Consider the following 15,702-nt stretch of genomic DNA (forward strand, 5'->3'; position numbering starts at 1 on the left):
GGATCTTTGCAGAGTCCATTTTCAAACATCTACGGTCAGTGGAGATACATGTGGCACAGATACATTTTTAAAAGTTAGAAAAGTCAGCAGAGGGAATCGGGTTTTGAAATGCTCACAAGCCTGCAAGATCTGTACTCTTCCAAATGCTTTCTTGGGGCTGATGCGATGGGTCCGTGCTCTCCCAGTAAAACCCCAGTGAAGGAGAGAGAGGAGGGCTTGTGTGACGTGCAAAGAATCGGGGCTGTGCTAAAATTTGCTGCCAATTCTTTTTGTCCCAAATGTGTCCCAAGTTAATTGAAAAATAAAATACCCCAAACGCAGATAATATAAAATAAACTATGTATGACGATGTTTTTGAAGTAAGAGAAAATGGTCTGATTGGAGACCACTGACTCCCAATGTTCCTGAGTCACTCACCTGAGGTCCTTTGTGCCCTGGGCTTCCCTTCTCTCCTTTGCTGCCAGGAATTCCATTTCCCCCCTAATGTGGTAACGAGAAGCATAATTACACGAAGCAATGAAAACGTACTTTCTTCTTCAATGCTTTTGAAACATGTCCACAGAGAAGCGCTGGTCCAACACCACAAGTCACCTCGTAACTGTGAGGTTAAGCGTATCTTGTAACTGTGAGGTTAAGCGTATCTTACCAAAGGGACTGAGTGGAGGCCCAGACTCCGTGGTACAGATCTTATCCAGGCATCTCTGCCTGGGTCTAAGACCTTCATCCCCCTCTGACAGGGGGAAATGAAAAGGACACCAAAGGGAGAAATAAAACCCCTAGAAGAAGGAGCGAAGATGCAAACAACGGTCAGATGGATTCCTTTGTTGGGGCAGGTTACCTGGGCCAGAGTGCTCATCGTCAACGTGGAAAACGGAAAGCTAAGTTGTTTCAAGTTGGCCCAAGAGGACATTTTAGCAGCAGAAGCCCTACCAGGGGAATTCAAGCCTATTTTCCACTATATTAGCATCTGATGCAAGGTTCTCGTATAGATCTCTTGCATGGAAGAAAAAACGAGAGGTGCTGGTGATGTTTCCCCACTACCAAGGCACCAGCTGTACAATGGTTGCACCCACTGGACGAGCCGTCGTTCGCTGCCTGAGTATCAAAGGGACCCTGGAGCAGCTGAGCTAATGTCCCCCTTCTCCCTACAAAGGGGAGATGGATCTGGGCTGGTCACGTGGTTACTCAGCCTAAAGGATTTGCTAGCTGGTGGTTTGATTCAGGGACCCCAGAACCCGTAAGAGAATACCAAATTCTACTTTGGCGTGAGTATCTGAAACTTCCTAAAAGAAAAATGAACTCTCGAGAAGGTCTTAGGTCTAGGCACACCTTCCAGACAAATCCTAGCTTCAAGCGGGCTCCATAAGGTAACTAAATACCCATGTGTTACAAAACCATTCTCTAGGGATGACCCCAGCACCTTCCCAACATGAAGGAGAGACAGAGATGTCCTGACTCCGATGCCCATATCAGCAATGATACGATCAAGAAAAAATGGCTCATGTCTGAATCATGAGCCATTGATCACTCTCTGGACAGCAAAAGATAGGGCTCAGGTACCTACTAATTACTAATTAGTAATTGTTACTAATCAATAGTAATTCATTGATTACTAATATAATAGTAAGGTCCTAATAACTCATTATTACTAACAAGCTGATACAATACTAGGTGAGCACAAGAGCAGCCATTTTCTCTATTCATGAGCTGCAAAACAGGAGCGGGTCTCATGGAGCACAATCACTCTCTCATGATGGGAAATGTAGAATTCCAGAAACATGGACCATGGAGGAGGGCAGGAGCAGATTAAGCATTTCTCAGTTATTTATTTTTATACAGAACTACCCACTGGCTTCCTATTGGAATAACTCAGCATTATTTATCAGCATTTATGAACTACTTCAACATACCTGTGGGCCTTGTAATCCGTCAGCTCCCTGGGCACCTGGAAGTCCAGGATTTCCCGGCTCCCCCTGATGAACGAGTTTTCAGTGTTAATACTGTCTCCACACAGTTTCCATAGAGATTTTCTCTTTATACTACCTAGTACCGTAATACATAGTACATGGGCAATACTTTGACTGAACCTTGGCTCACCCCTTACTTTGCCTAGGATTCTATTCATTTCCATACTAAAAAATGAACACACAAGATTGTTTCTTACTCTAGTAAAGAATTTCCCTCCCATGCAGTTGATTCCCAGTGCTTGTGAAAGGCAGTCAAATATATAACATTTGGGATCGCACAGATCCTCTTGTCTATGAGGTGCCTGGGAAGGAGGCTCTGCCTTAGGTCAGGCCCGTCCAGTTCCTGGCAGCTGAGCTGATGGGCCCTTCTGTTTCCCCTCCATGGGTGCAGCCATGTCTATTGCTCTACACTTCCTAGAACATCTTTGTCACATTCTTGTTCATTCCCAGTGCCATCTGCCCATGAGGACTCTCCTTGGAACCAACTACCTCGCAGGGCAGGAAGTAAAGGGTACTTACCGGGACACCTGGGGGCCCCCTTTGGCCTTCCCTTCCCTGGAACAGAAAAGGCAAAGTGTTAGTGTGTACGTAGCCAAGTGGAGGGTTCTTAGAGGCAAACCAGCCTGTTTCATTCCCTGACACACATAGGTAATGAGCAGCTCACAGAAATGGCTTCCCTGAGGCGCTTTCGAAAGACAAGTTTTCTTGCTGGGCACTTCATTATAGACTAACATTTGGGGGATTGATTGAAAGCCAATCTGAAAGTCATTACAGATCCAGCTCCAGTCTGACAATTATTCAGGGGGTTGGTTGGAGGATCAAATCATTCTGAAGAACCTGTCTTCTATCCTTCCCTCTTCAGCAAATTCCATAGAGTACTGTCTGCTAATCAGAGGCTGCCTACATTAGAACAAGCTGTGTCCTGTCTGTCTCTCTGTCCCAGGCCCTGAATGTATCTTAGGGGAGAGTAAAAATTGTTAGGTTCAGTGCTTCACACGTGGGCCCACTGAGGTTTGTTTCCAAGGAATTCTACAAGAAGGAAATGGCCGACGGGGTCTGCCCAATGACATGGCGGTCCAGCAGCCGGGCCACCGGCCACGTTCACCTGATCTCTGAAGCCAGAAATCTGTTTGTACTTAACCAGCGGTGATTTCCATGTCACCAGCTCAGGCTCCCCACCTAAGTGTCTGCCTTTGTCACACCCTCTCCAGAGAGTGTTCTAGGCAGGAGAGGACTCAGACCCCAGATTTTAACTTCTTTTTCCCTAAACGGCAGCAATAAAATCTATACCCTCACACCCCCCTCACCCCTGCCCCTCTGAGAGAGCTATGGAACATCCCAATCACCAGTCTACTTTGTATTGTGATAAATGACTATGATTCCTTTAGGTACAAGACAAATACTTAAAAAAAAATTCTATTCATGCATTCAGAAAGGTAGCCATGGAAATTATTTCAGAATCGGTTTTCTTTCAACTGCCTACCTTCTGAATTTCCTTAGAATGAACTACCTGACCAAGTATCACCTCTACCACTTTGGATAATGATTCGAATTCCTCTCCTGGGGTTCTGCCCCCTTGATTCAGGTACTCTGCTTTCAAAATGCAAATGCCCTTTGGGAGAAGTTACCCATTGTAACCTGTGAGCTCTTTGTTCCTTGATGGGACTAATAGAGCTCCTGACAAATGAAAGTAGGGAAGAAACAGCAAACAAAGGTTGAGGCCACTACTATCCTGGGATGTCTCCATTAAAAGGATAAAAGAACTTCTGAACTACATGCAGACAATATTGCACAATGGTTAGGGTGTGCCTTTAGAAGTCAGGTACTCCTGAGCTCAAGGCTGCCCTTTGAAGCTTGTGTGGCACAGAGCAATTGCTCGGTAAGCCTTAGCCAGGAGGTCGGGACTCAAGACTCTGGTGTGAGACAGCCTGGGTTCAAACCCCAGTTCTGCCACTTGCTACCTATCCTGATCCTGGGCAAGTGTTCCAAGGGTCCTTGTTATTCTCATCTGCAAAATGGATATAAATAATAATATCTACCTAGTAGGCTTGTTATGAGGATTTAATGAATTAATATTTGAAAGTGATTTGATCAGGACGCGACATAAAATAAATGCTACAGAAGTAGAAATACTATTATTTAAAAGCAGTTGTGTGTTTTTTTTAATGTTAGCTTATCTTTGAGAGACAGTGCGAGTGGGGCAGGGGCAGAGAGAGAGGGAGACAGAGGATCCAAAATGGGCTCTGCACTGACAGCCGCAAGCCCCACGTGGGGCTCCAACTCACAAACTGTGAGATCATGACCCAAGCCAGAGTCCAACTCTCAACTGGCTGAGCCACCCAGGTGCCCGTATAAGCATCTGTGTGTGACAGGCCAAAAACAAGGGACCTGGACTGTCGATTCTAGTGCTCTGGTTCTCAGAATATCAAGCGCCCGTCTTGGCAACAGCCGGTACAATCAACTTGCATAAGTTGGAATTCTGTCCCGCAGGCGGCCATGTCTTAGGTTTGCTTGTGTTCTTAGAATCTGTTATCTACTTAAGATCCTCTGACCCTCAGAGAGAATTCTCGCCTTCACTGGAAAAGTAAGGGAAGAGGTAGAAAAGCTTAATGTTGTTCTATATTCACATAGCCTTGTTCAGTTCAGGAGAAGAGAGGTTACAAAGGAGGAGCTGGGCAGGAAAACGGGTGAAGATAGGAGAGGGCGGCTGAGAGCCTCCTGTCTCTGAAGTGATTTAGAGTCACTGGCTGGTTTGTCCAAGTAGTAATCCCCAGCCCCATCCCTAGCATCTCTTTTCAAAAGTATTTGATGGAGGGGGACAGTTATAAAGCTATTTCAAACTAAGTGTATTTTCTCTTAAACCAAGAAAAATATATATTTATCTTTAAAATTTATTGCATGTAGGGGCGCCTGGGTGGCTCAGTCGGTTGAGCATCCAACTTCAGTGCAGGTCATGATCTCACAGCTTGTGGGTTCGAGCCCCATGTTGGGCTCTGTGTTGACAGCTCAGAGCCTGGGGTCTGCTTCGGATTCTGGCTCTCCCTCTCTCTCTGCCCCTCCCCCACTTGTGCTCTGTCTCTCAAAAATAAATTAACATTAAAAAAATTTTTTTTTAATTTATTGCATGTAGTATATGTTGCTGTTCCCTGGATTCCTCTGGTTAATTTTGATTCTCTTGTGTGGAGAAGAGGGCAAAGTCCCAGAGAATTTTTACCAGAAGCACCAGGAAGCCTAAGCCAACTGACTGTAGATCCTATCCCTTAATAACTATGATTCAAGATAAACAAAGGCAAGAGGAATTACAACACATTTCTCCACTATCTAGATCAGAGAAAAAGGCAATCGGCCATGGCCTTCAAAGTGATGAGAAGACTCCAGGTCTGCAACAGAAAAGAAGGCCAAGTATTTTCACTTCTCGATCAAACAAGGTGCAGGGTCCAATCTAAGAGACTGTGCATTATTGTCTTTTTATGATCTCTGTTCGGAGTGCATGACAAAAGGATTTCTAACACGTTATAAATATCATCTCCCACTTTAGTAATGCACAAAAAGAAAAGCGATGTCTTAGTTGTTCCATAAAAAGAAGGGGATATCCAGTATTCCTGTTTTAGGCCTGGCGTCACATGGGATGCTACAAAGTTGCCCTAGGCTCTCGAAGCTGCCAGAGGCTTGTTCCTAGTCACCGGTGTTTTGGTTCATTCAAGAATTTATCTGTGATTCTTCTTTCCCATTGGCGACATCTGAAGATAAAGAGAGTGGGTTTACCCAATTCATATTCTTATAGAAGCTCAGAGATGCTAAGCTACCGGAGAACTTTCATGTTAAAGCACTGACTCTCTCCAAAGACATTCAAAAGCTTCTGGAAGGCGGAAAGAGGAAGGCAGACTGTCACATAGGTTCTCATCTAGGAGCAGTTTTGCCCCTACTCTCACTCCCCACTCCCCCTCATCCCAGACATTTGGCAAAATCTGCAGACGTTTTTTGTCTGCCACAACTTGGGGGGAGTGAGTGCTACTGACATCTAGTGGGTAGAGAACAGGGATGCTCTTAGACCTCCTCGAATGTACATGACAGCCCCTCACACCATCTAGCCCCAAATGACAATAGTGACAATGGATCAGCCCTGGGCCGGCCAACTCTGCAGGGGCAAATATTGTGAAAACCTTTATGGCATCGTCAGATGATAAGGAGGGGAAATAAATGTTCAAGGAAAAACTTACCCTTCTTCCTGTGGAATTAGGATCACCTGGAGTCCCTTTCTGTCCAGTTCTACCCTAGAAATACAATTGTTCCCCCAAGATCATAAGGCAATATATTCTGACTAATTACATCAGCGTAAAAACCTCACGCACTATTAAAACAGCAGAGCAAATGTGTCATGCTAGAATCTTCTGCATGTTAATACTGTTGGGTATATATCTGTTAATGAGGAAAATGGTGTAGTAATGTGCACCGCTAACTATCAGTTTCCCATTACAATAATGTCACCTGCCAGAAACTTAATAATTTAACCCATAAAAGTATAACCTACTACATATGGGTCCTGTTTTCAGAAAAGAATGCTGTTTTAAATGTGAACTCGGGGCTGTTATTCAATTATAGAAGGGTTACATATTTTATTAAATAATTAAGACTTCATGAAAGCCTCCGTTCAGTAACAGAATTAATCATTCATATATATGTAAATAGGTCTATAGGTTCTCTGTACGTAAAACAGAACCAATTACTTGTCTTCCTTGTTCTCCTTTGGAGCCCTTCTGTCCTTTGATGTTACTGTTGCGTCCTGGATTACCCTAGAGGAAGATTTAAAAAGTATTTTAGAACCAAGGAATATCAGCTTTTTTTTTTTTTTCAAATACAATGGTACAATGTTCACGTATTAAGCTAATTTGGGTTAAGTGAGGAGGGGTGAGAGAAAATTCTCCATATTTGAAATTCATCGACTTTTGAGAAAAAATACAATAATATTTCCCCAAGTTTGAAGAGGGTCTGGTGATCAACGAAGTGATAAGAGTGTTTGCCGAAGCCATGGCAATGATCTCTTCTCTGTATCCGCAGCTTCACTGATGGCCGAACATGCTTATGCTACCCCCTTAGAGGTGTAATAAGATTCCCTTGTAACTGAGTCTGCAAATAGGGAATCTGTAAGATTAGAAGCCCAAGAAGCAGAACTGTGGAAACGTCTCCCGAAAAGGACTTTGGAAGTCTCTACATAACAATAAGGATGATTAAGATGGAACCTGAGCTCCCAGCTCCAATTTTTTTTTTTTTAATTTTAATTACTTTTTGAAAAGAGAGAGCGCAAGTGGCGGAGGAGCAGAGAGAGAGGAGGACAGAGGATCCGATGTGGGGCTTTGTGCTGACAGGCTGATAGCAGCGAGGCCAACGGGGGGGCTCAAACTCACAAACTGTGAGATCGTGACCTGAGCCGAAGTCGGACGCTTAACTGACTGAGCCACCCAGGTGCCCCGAAATTTTCAATATAATCAGCTACAATCAGATGTGGACAGATTTTTCCCAAGCAGATAAGTCTCGGACAATACCTACTACCCCTGCTCCCAAGACAAGGAGACAAGCCTTCACCTAGAGGTTAGTGGGAGACACAAGGGAGAGGAGATAGGAGCTTAGAGAAACTACATAATTCAGAGCCAACTAGACCCTAGTAACTTACAGGATCTCCTGGGAAGCCCTTCTCCCCATATCTCCCAGGGGGGCCTCTGGAACCTGGGCTGCCCTAAAAAAAAATAAAATGAGCTTCTGAGTTAGCTTGTAGGAGGGTTTCAGAATGGTGTTAAAGAGTCAAGCTTGTGGTTTTGGCGGCAAGAAAGTCAATCAGACAAAATGATCCATGTTCCTTTATCCCAGCCAGTTTCCTCAGCCTTCTCAAGCGATACTCAGTTCAGTGTTAAAAGGTCAAGATGATCGCTAGTCAGGATTATCTAGAGTGACGCTGAGCAATGGGAAACTCTCATGATCTAGCATAGCGCTACGCCAAAGAACTTTCTGCCCTAATAGAAATATTCTCTGAGTTGTCTAAGATGGTAACCACTAGCCATATGTGGCTATTGAGCACATGAAATGTGGCTAGTACAACTGAAGGGTGGGAGTTTTCACTTTCACCAATTTGAATTTAAATGTCATATATTGCTAGTGGGGATTGTACTGGACATCCCAGCCAGTCTAGGAACCTCTGACATTTATAATGCAGTTGCTCACTGGAAACCTCCACAGCAAATGCTCCAGTTGACAACTCAGACTCAAGTGTTCCCAACTGAGCTTGCCCAAGCCAGTACCGTTCCAGGCATTCTGAATGACTCCTCACTTCCTGCTTCTCTGGTCACCTAGATCTAGAGATCTGTGCCGGAGCCAGAACTAGGGTGAGAGAAACAAGTCACCTGGGGTGCAGTATTTAGGGAGACACATTTGGCAGAGCTCTGAGAAGGAGTATGTCCGTAAATCCTGCACTCCACTGCTCGTTCCGGCCCGGGCCCTGCCACGTCCTTAGTATTAGTACGTCATGTGTCTGTTCTCACTGACGTTGCTTTACTTGAAGGCTTTGTCACTTATCCCCTCGATTGTTCCAGATCCTCTCATCTTTGCCTTGCACCTATGTCATCTCTGACACAGTCTCCACACCACCGACAAGTAGTATGTTCAACATGCAAATTCAGTTGTGGCGCCCGTACTTAAAATCTTTTAAAGGTTCCCAATCTCCTAATGTTAAAAGCCTAACTCCTCAACATGGCTCCCTGGTGTCTTCCCAATCTCTTCCGGCCACCGCTGGAACCTCACCTCCCTTTACCTGTACTCTAATGCTCAATCTGCAGTGCTCTCGAGCCTCCGTGTCTTTGCTTATGCTGTTCCTTCTGTCTAGAATGGCCTTTCTCCATGTCTTGCTAATTCCTATCATCTTCAGCTCAGGGATCATTTCCTCCAGAAAGACTTTCTGAACTCCCCCCCCCCACCCCCACCTGAGTTAGGGCTGAGTTAGGTGCCCTTCTCTGGGCTCTCACATAGTTGCCTACAACATGGCCTCAATCACATTCTGCACTGTCATTAGCAATTAATATGTCTGTCTTTCTACGTCTGGGGATCCTTGAGGACAAGGTCAGTGTGGTTCGTCTCCGAATCATCAGCATATAACTTGGTGCTCGGCGCATGCCAGATATTCAAAAATATTGCATAAATAAATGGATCAGAACATATAAGCAGAGCTGTTTGGACCCAACCGGCATATATTAATCAGTATTGAAATGAATTTAAGATAAAAAAAGTTTCACCGTGATTTACTACACCAAGGTCGCCAAAATAATTCTGTATCTTTCTTTTGATTTTTATGTTTTTTTTTTTTTCCTGATGCAATAAAGAGAACAAGGAAGCTACTGGGAGGCAAAAACAATCATTTTCAGACTTCTGAGGAAGACACCAAACGTAGAACCTTGCACGCTTTGAATCCCTCAATGGAATTCTTGAAAATTCCCAAATGGGAAGGCAGCATTTATTTGGTAGTAACAGGCCTTCATTGTGGTCAAGTCAGCTCTCAATTTTCTCCCTTCTAAGCACTGCTGCATAGCAGTTAAGACTATCTCCATCACCAAATTCTCCTTCTTTGATTTACTGAAGATTTACCTGGGATCCTGGATCGCCTTTTTCTCCTTTTGTCCCAGGTAACCCACGAAAGCCCTAAAAGAAAACAAGGAAAACAAAATCCCCATTTAAAGAGCAATATGTCAACCTCATGATGATGTTACAGTACTTGAAAGATGGCTTACCTCCTCCCCATCCAGTCCGTTAAACCCATCTTCTCCTTTTTCTCCCTGAGGGACAACAAGGAGCACAATCGGGTCAGAGGGGAGCTCGGCCACATGCTTCCTGGGAAACTAATCCCGCCAGGAAATCAAATTCGACTGAGAAGACACTACAGTACCTTGTATCCAGAATATCCTTTGGCTCCCTGTAAAAGATGAAATATCTCTCACTGACACATCAGTTGTGTCAGTTGTGTCAGTTGTGTAAAAGATGAAATATCTCACACTGACACATCAGTTGTGTTGGGGCGGGATGTGGCTGCCTCCCTAAAGAGGGTGATTGTGTTGTTCTTTAGTGGCTTCTGGCTCTAAAATCACAGAGGTTATATAGGTGGGATTGAACACCACCTATGTTTTGAGGTGGGCTCAAAACTCATTGAGGTTTCTAAGAAGTAGAATTAGTCTGAAGGGGAGGACACTAACATGTAATTGGAGAAAGGGAAAGGGGCGGGGCATGGGGGGATGGAAGAGAGAAAAGGAGGGAGGGAGGGAGGAAGGGAGGGAGGGAGGGAGGAAAGAGGCAAGAGGCTGGGGTAGGGAATTCAAACTCACATTTCCAGCAGGGCTTACCTTTTGGCCCTGCTCCCCTGGACATCCTGCAATCCCTTTATCTCCTGTGGGTCCAATTTCTCCTCGTCTTCCCTAAGAAAAGGTACCCAAACAGGTATCCAAAGTGACTCATCTGCCAGATGCTGCCAGCAGTTTACTTTTTAAGAGAGAAGCTAGAGCAACAGCAGCACTCTGAGCTTCAGACAGAGCAAATCTGTCCACAAATGTGTTCATTTAACTCTGGTTTTCCCCCTCTATTCCAGCGTCTTCCGTGCCAACCTGCAGGGCTTCCTTGCAGACCCAAGATCACACAGAAGTGCGGGATGAGCCCGGATGTTTTACCATCTCATCAGACAGCACAGCCAAAGGTTTGGAAGTCGATCTACTTTCCAGCCACCTTTCAAATACTCCAGCAATACGCGTTGGCCCTGAAATTGTGCCCAAGGTCCCAGTGCTGCTGGAAAAGTCAGTACTGAAGCAAGCCAGTCCCAGGGGACTGGGGCTGAGTCCAAGGAGCTGAAGGGAGGGAGGGGCCACTACCACAAGTGCCGGGAGATGGGAAGTGCTCGTGTTCACGGAAATGACCCCCAGGTGAAAGAGCCCGAGTCAGATCATCCGCTCGGGGGAAGAGTGTTCAAGGTCAATGATGTAGGCATCTCCCAGCAATCCTGCTTCTCCCGGGAAATATTTAAACACAGGTAAATGCCGGCGTAAAATGAATCTCGAGGGAAAAGCAACATTGTGCTCCTTGAGGGCAGGAGCCCCCAGCTATCTCTTTCCCCAATTGTGTCCCTGGTGCCTGGCTCAAATCTGGGTGCTGAGTGGGTGCTGACGGTTTGCTGTTTGGATAACTAATTGTTTAGCAATGAGCTTGATTCTTCCCTTCCTGAGAGGTGATGGGAGAAGGGATTTTCCTTCTTCCTGCTTTGCTTTCTTTATTCTGAAGATTACTCCCAGGAAAGCAGGAGGCCTCACTTGTGGCCAAAGGTCGCGAGAGCTACCAAAACACTGCAGCTTCCCATTGACTAGACGGTCAGCCAGATGAGGGCTCCAGGCCAGACACCCGGTCAAAGCCCTCAGTGCTGCCTGGGTGGGCTCCGAGACCCCTCTGCAGCTACGTGGTAGGTGAGTTAGAACTCTCCCCTCGGTGGTCATTGTGTAAACTAGGATAGCACTAGAGTCAGAGGAATGTATAAATGTTTTACAGATCTGCAGACTGGGGGTCAGGAAGTTAAGTGTCCTGCCAAGGTCTCTGGTCCAGGTCATCCCTTGGCTGTCTGACTACACGGCCTGTGCTTTTCATCATAACTTGCCGCCCAGACGAAGAGCTAGCTTGCGGCTAAGGAGATGGAGGTGCAGGCTGGATGCTTCTTGAACTTTCCCTGCCCCAAACGGAGCTACCCAAGTGTTTCAGTTCCTTCAAATCTATTCTCCCAATTTGATTGATGAATCTAGTGAGAGTTCCGGTTTGAGGGTCAAAGATTGAGATTAGAAAACTTCTGTGTACCACGTAACCACAAAGCCGAGCCTCTCCATGTACTAAACGCTGAACTCTGGGTCCAAAGGCAGCCCCTCAAGATAGCCTTGCTTCACCCTGCAGGGGGGCGTGGGGGGACCGGAGCGTGCCCGGCTCCCTGCCACTGATAAAAACAGGCCAGGCAACGTGTAGGTAAGTCTGCTTCCTCCTTCCCCCCAAAAGTACGTTTGGCAAGTACTCATGACCCAGACAAATAAAAGGAGGGGGAAACAACCTATTTTCCTCCAAAACCACCAGAAAACCCCTTCTGTAGGAACACAAGGCTTTCCATGCAAAAGAAAATCACTGCTCATGTCGTGGGAGAGGGTCAGAAGAACTTACAGGGTCCCCGTCCTCTCCCCGATGTCCTCTGCTGCCTTTTATACCCGGAGAGCCCTGGGAGGGAAGAGAGAAAATGCACTTCAGCTGGCTTCCTCCAATTCGAACCTGTGAAATCATTAGGCATTATAGACAGGTCCCTCCCTTCAACTTGGTCACAGAGCAGGCAGGGCTGGCTGTGAGTCTGGGGAGAGTCTGACAACCTCTGACCTCTACAGGAAGGTGACCTGTGGATTCCACGTTGCAGGTCAGGGCGTCCGGGTCAGTCTGCACCTGAGGCTGCATGGCCGGCAGCTGTGGCCACCGGAACTCTCCCAGCAGGCAAACTGGTCACTTTCCAAAGACAGCATTTTCTTCTGCTTTTCTGAGAGCTCAGGGAAGAAGCACTCCTCCCGACAACAAGGCTACATATCCCTTGCGATCATCTCTCCCTCGACCACGTGTGCTTTCACTGCCTTGTGGCCTATTTGTGGCAAAGATTTAAACTGAGGTTTGCTTTCCTCACCCAGTAACACAGGTCCTGATTTACCCCCAGACATACTCGATAGGTTAGTGTTGCCTGCTTTCAGACTTTTTATAAATGGAACCAGACTATATGTATTCTTCTATGTTTTACTTTTTTTCTTTTTTTGGCTATTACAGTGTTTGTAACACCTATTCATGTTGTCGTATATACCTGTAGCTCATTCATTCTCATCACCTTAGAGCACTCCATGAATGAAGAGACCATATTTATTTAAGCTATCGCTGTGTAACTGATCTTGTATACTGCATTTTTAAAAAGCCTATTAATCTGCAATGCTTTGCTGTCTTTGCAGCTCAGTTTCATTCACCGCCGATGAAGGACAACTTTCCCCACTGTTTCTAACACCTCTTGCACCCTCCAAACTGTTGAAAGCAGGTGCAAAAGTACAAATCGCAAAACTGAGGGGGCGCCTGGGTGGTTCAGTCCGTTAAGCGCCTGACTTCAGCTCAGGTCATGATCTCATGATTCGTGGGCCCTGAGTTTCAACCCCGCGTCAGGCTCTGTGCTGACAGCTCGGAGCCTGGAGCCTGCTTCAGAGTCTGTGCCTCCTTCTCTCTCTGCTCCTCCCCTGCTCATGCTCTGGCTCTGTCTCTCAACAGTAAATAAATGTTAAAAAAAATTTTTATGAAAAAAAATTGCAAAACCGAGGAGCAACATCATGAGGGATATATAAGGAAAACGGGAGTTATTCTTCACAGCAGTATTCAAAAGTGAGCCCCTCTGAACTGGCTCCCACACCACAGGAGTCACAGGAGATACCCAAAGAAGACACAGTGAACTAAATGCCCCAAGCAATTCCATGAGGACCGAGTGAAGTCTGCACATTCAGCCACTTGGCCTCAGCCCCACCCACCCTCTCAAGGCACAACTGAATGGCACCTTCATGGCCTGCAGTCCTGGCATCCCAGGAAGACCTGCACTCCCTGAACACTTGCAAAATGTGCAGCAGCAAGTCCTCTCTGCAATGTTTCCCTGGAAAAAGCAAACAAGAGAGCAACAATTGTCAGGAACGTCACAACGTTAAGAACTATATTCACGCAGATCATAACGCGCCACCTACACGGCCATCTTCTCTCTCTGGGGGAGGGGCTGCGGAGGATCAGAGGTGCTTTTTGACTTAATACTGAAGACAGGGCACTGGGCTAGCAACTGTGATGCATGATACCCTCTCCCAGGAAATGACCTCTCTATAGAAAGGGCGACTGCCCCACAGAGGACCACAGGCTGAGTTTGCACACGACTGGCTGGCTCCTAGTTGACAGACTCCTCTTTTCTGAGGATTTCTGCAGCATAAACTGCTGGGTGATTTTTTTATTTAATGAGGGGCTAGTTGGTTTTTTAGTTCCCTGTGCATTCATTTGGTGAGACGATAAGGGCAGAAGGACACACAAAACCAAACATACGCGGCTCACAGGGCACCTGGGTGGCTCAGTCGGTTGAGCGTCCAACTTTGGCTCGGGTCATGATCTCATAGTTGGTGAGTTCCAGCCCCACATCGGGCCCTGCTGTGCTGACAGCTCGGGGCCTGGAGCCTGCTTCGGATTCTGGGTCTCTGTCTTTCTCTGCCCCTCCCCTGCTCATGCTCTGCCTCTCTCTCAAGGGTAAATAAACATTAAAAATTTAAAAAAAAAATATGCGGCTCAGGTCTTTCACACTTTTTCACATACTAAAGACCATGCGCTGAGTGTAATGGGGTAAGCAAGGCACTCTCTGGAAATGCTCATCAAAATTCCAGTTTCGTTCCAATGGCCTTTTGAGTAACTGCATGTCTGTTCGACAACTCACCAGGTACTGTGATAGCATCTTGCCCAGTTCTCTTGTTCCAATGGTCAGATGAGTCCTGTAATCAAATCCCTTCCCAAATTCAAAGCTGGAAAACTCATCGTGGGCAGTCGTGTTTAGGGAGACCACCAGAAGTGCATCAAGTCCTGGTCAGTAAACATGACAGATTCAAAACATAAGGGGTTGCATATGAAAAAAGAGGAAAAGCCCATCCTATTTCTACTTGGTGAATGGTGTTCAGAGAATCAAAAAGGGGAAACGGAAACATTAAGAAGAAGCAGGACTCTTGATGTATGAGGAACCCAACAACTTTGCTTGCTTGCTCAGGCCTCAGTAAGAAATCCCCAGAGAAAAAGTATTCCAAGAGCAACTACGTACAAACCCGACAGAAAAACACTAGCAGAAAACTGTGTTTAATGCCTCACCACCAAGTTTTGATGCAATTCTTGGGCATTTGAAAGCAATTTATAAGAAAGGGAATTGTTCAGCTTCAGAGTTTTTCTGAATTTTTAAATTAACAGTGGTTCTCAGAGCACCTGGGTGGCTCCTTTGGTTGAATGTCCGACTCCTGATTTCAGCTCAGGTCATGATTTCACAGTTTGTGAGATCGAGACCCACATTGGGTTCTGTGGTGACAGAACAGATCCTGCTTGGGATTCTCTTTCCCTCTCTCTCTGCCCCTCTTCCTCCTCTCTCTCCCTCTCTCTCTCTTTATCTCTCTAAAAAATAAATAAACATTAAAAAAAATAGTTCTCAAAGTCATCTCCACAGCCAAACACCCCTGGGGGCTCAGGCCCTGAGAGCCTGAGGAAAGCTCAGGGTGAAGTGTTGGCCATAACCAGACTTCATTCATTCATTCATTCATTCATTCATCCACTCACTTGTTAATTCATTCACTAGTCCATTTACTCTATCCTTTCATTAAACAAATCTTTGTTTATTAGGAGCCTATTATGTATCAATCATTGTATCAGGGATACACGATGAATAGAACAGGCACACTGTGTCCCTGCAGAGAAGTACATACAGTCCAATAGAAAAGGAAGACAGGGATCAGATAGTTGCCCTGAGAAGTGATAAGTGTCCTGAGACAGAATGGCAGCATGCTTTGAAAGCCTAAAGGAGAAGCTCCTAACTCAGCCCTGGAAAGTCATGGAAGGTTTCGGCCAAGAACTGATGTCTAAGCTGAGCCTGAAGGACGAATGGAAGCTGGTC

At 45.8% G+C, this 15,702-nt stretch overlaps 1 protein-coding gene across 1 annotated transcript in view; it reads right to left on the reverse strand.

Moving 5' to 3' along the window:
* Positions 1-15,702, reverse strand: part of COL6A5 (collagen type VI alpha 5 chain) — a 129,194-nt gene that overhangs the window by 50,743 nt on the left and 62,749 nt on the right. The window contains exons 11-23 of the mRNA XM_015068456.3: positions 14,491-14,633; positions 13,585-13,677; positions 12,183-12,236; positions 10,346-10,417; positions 9,895-9,921; positions 9,740-9,784; positions 9,597-9,650; positions 7,639-7,701; positions 6,695-6,760; positions 6,188-6,241; positions 2,487-2,522; positions 1,911-1,973; positions 418-480 (exon numbers count right to left, since the gene is read on the reverse strand). Of these exons, the coding sequence (XP_014923942.3) occupies positions 418-480; positions 1,911-1,973; positions 2,487-2,522; positions 6,188-6,241; positions 6,695-6,760; positions 7,639-7,701; positions 9,597-9,650; positions 9,740-9,784; positions 9,895-9,921; positions 10,346-10,417; positions 12,183-12,236; positions 13,585-13,677; positions 14,491-14,633 (833 nt within the window). The remainder of the gene's footprint in view (positions 1-417; positions 481-1,910; positions 1,974-2,486; positions 2,523-6,187; positions 6,242-6,694; positions 6,761-7,638; positions 7,702-9,596; positions 9,651-9,739; positions 9,785-9,894; positions 9,922-10,345; positions 10,418-12,182; positions 12,237-13,584; positions 13,678-14,490; positions 14,634-15,702) is intronic.

Source organism: Acinonyx jubatus, chromosome C2 (genome assembly GCF_027475565.1).
Source record: "Acinonyx jubatus isolate Ajub_Pintada_27869175 chromosome C2, VMU_Ajub_asm_v1.0, whole genome shotgun sequence".
NCBI classification, from domain to species: Eukaryota; Metazoa; Chordata; class Mammalia; order Carnivora; family Felidae; genus Acinonyx; species Acinonyx jubatus.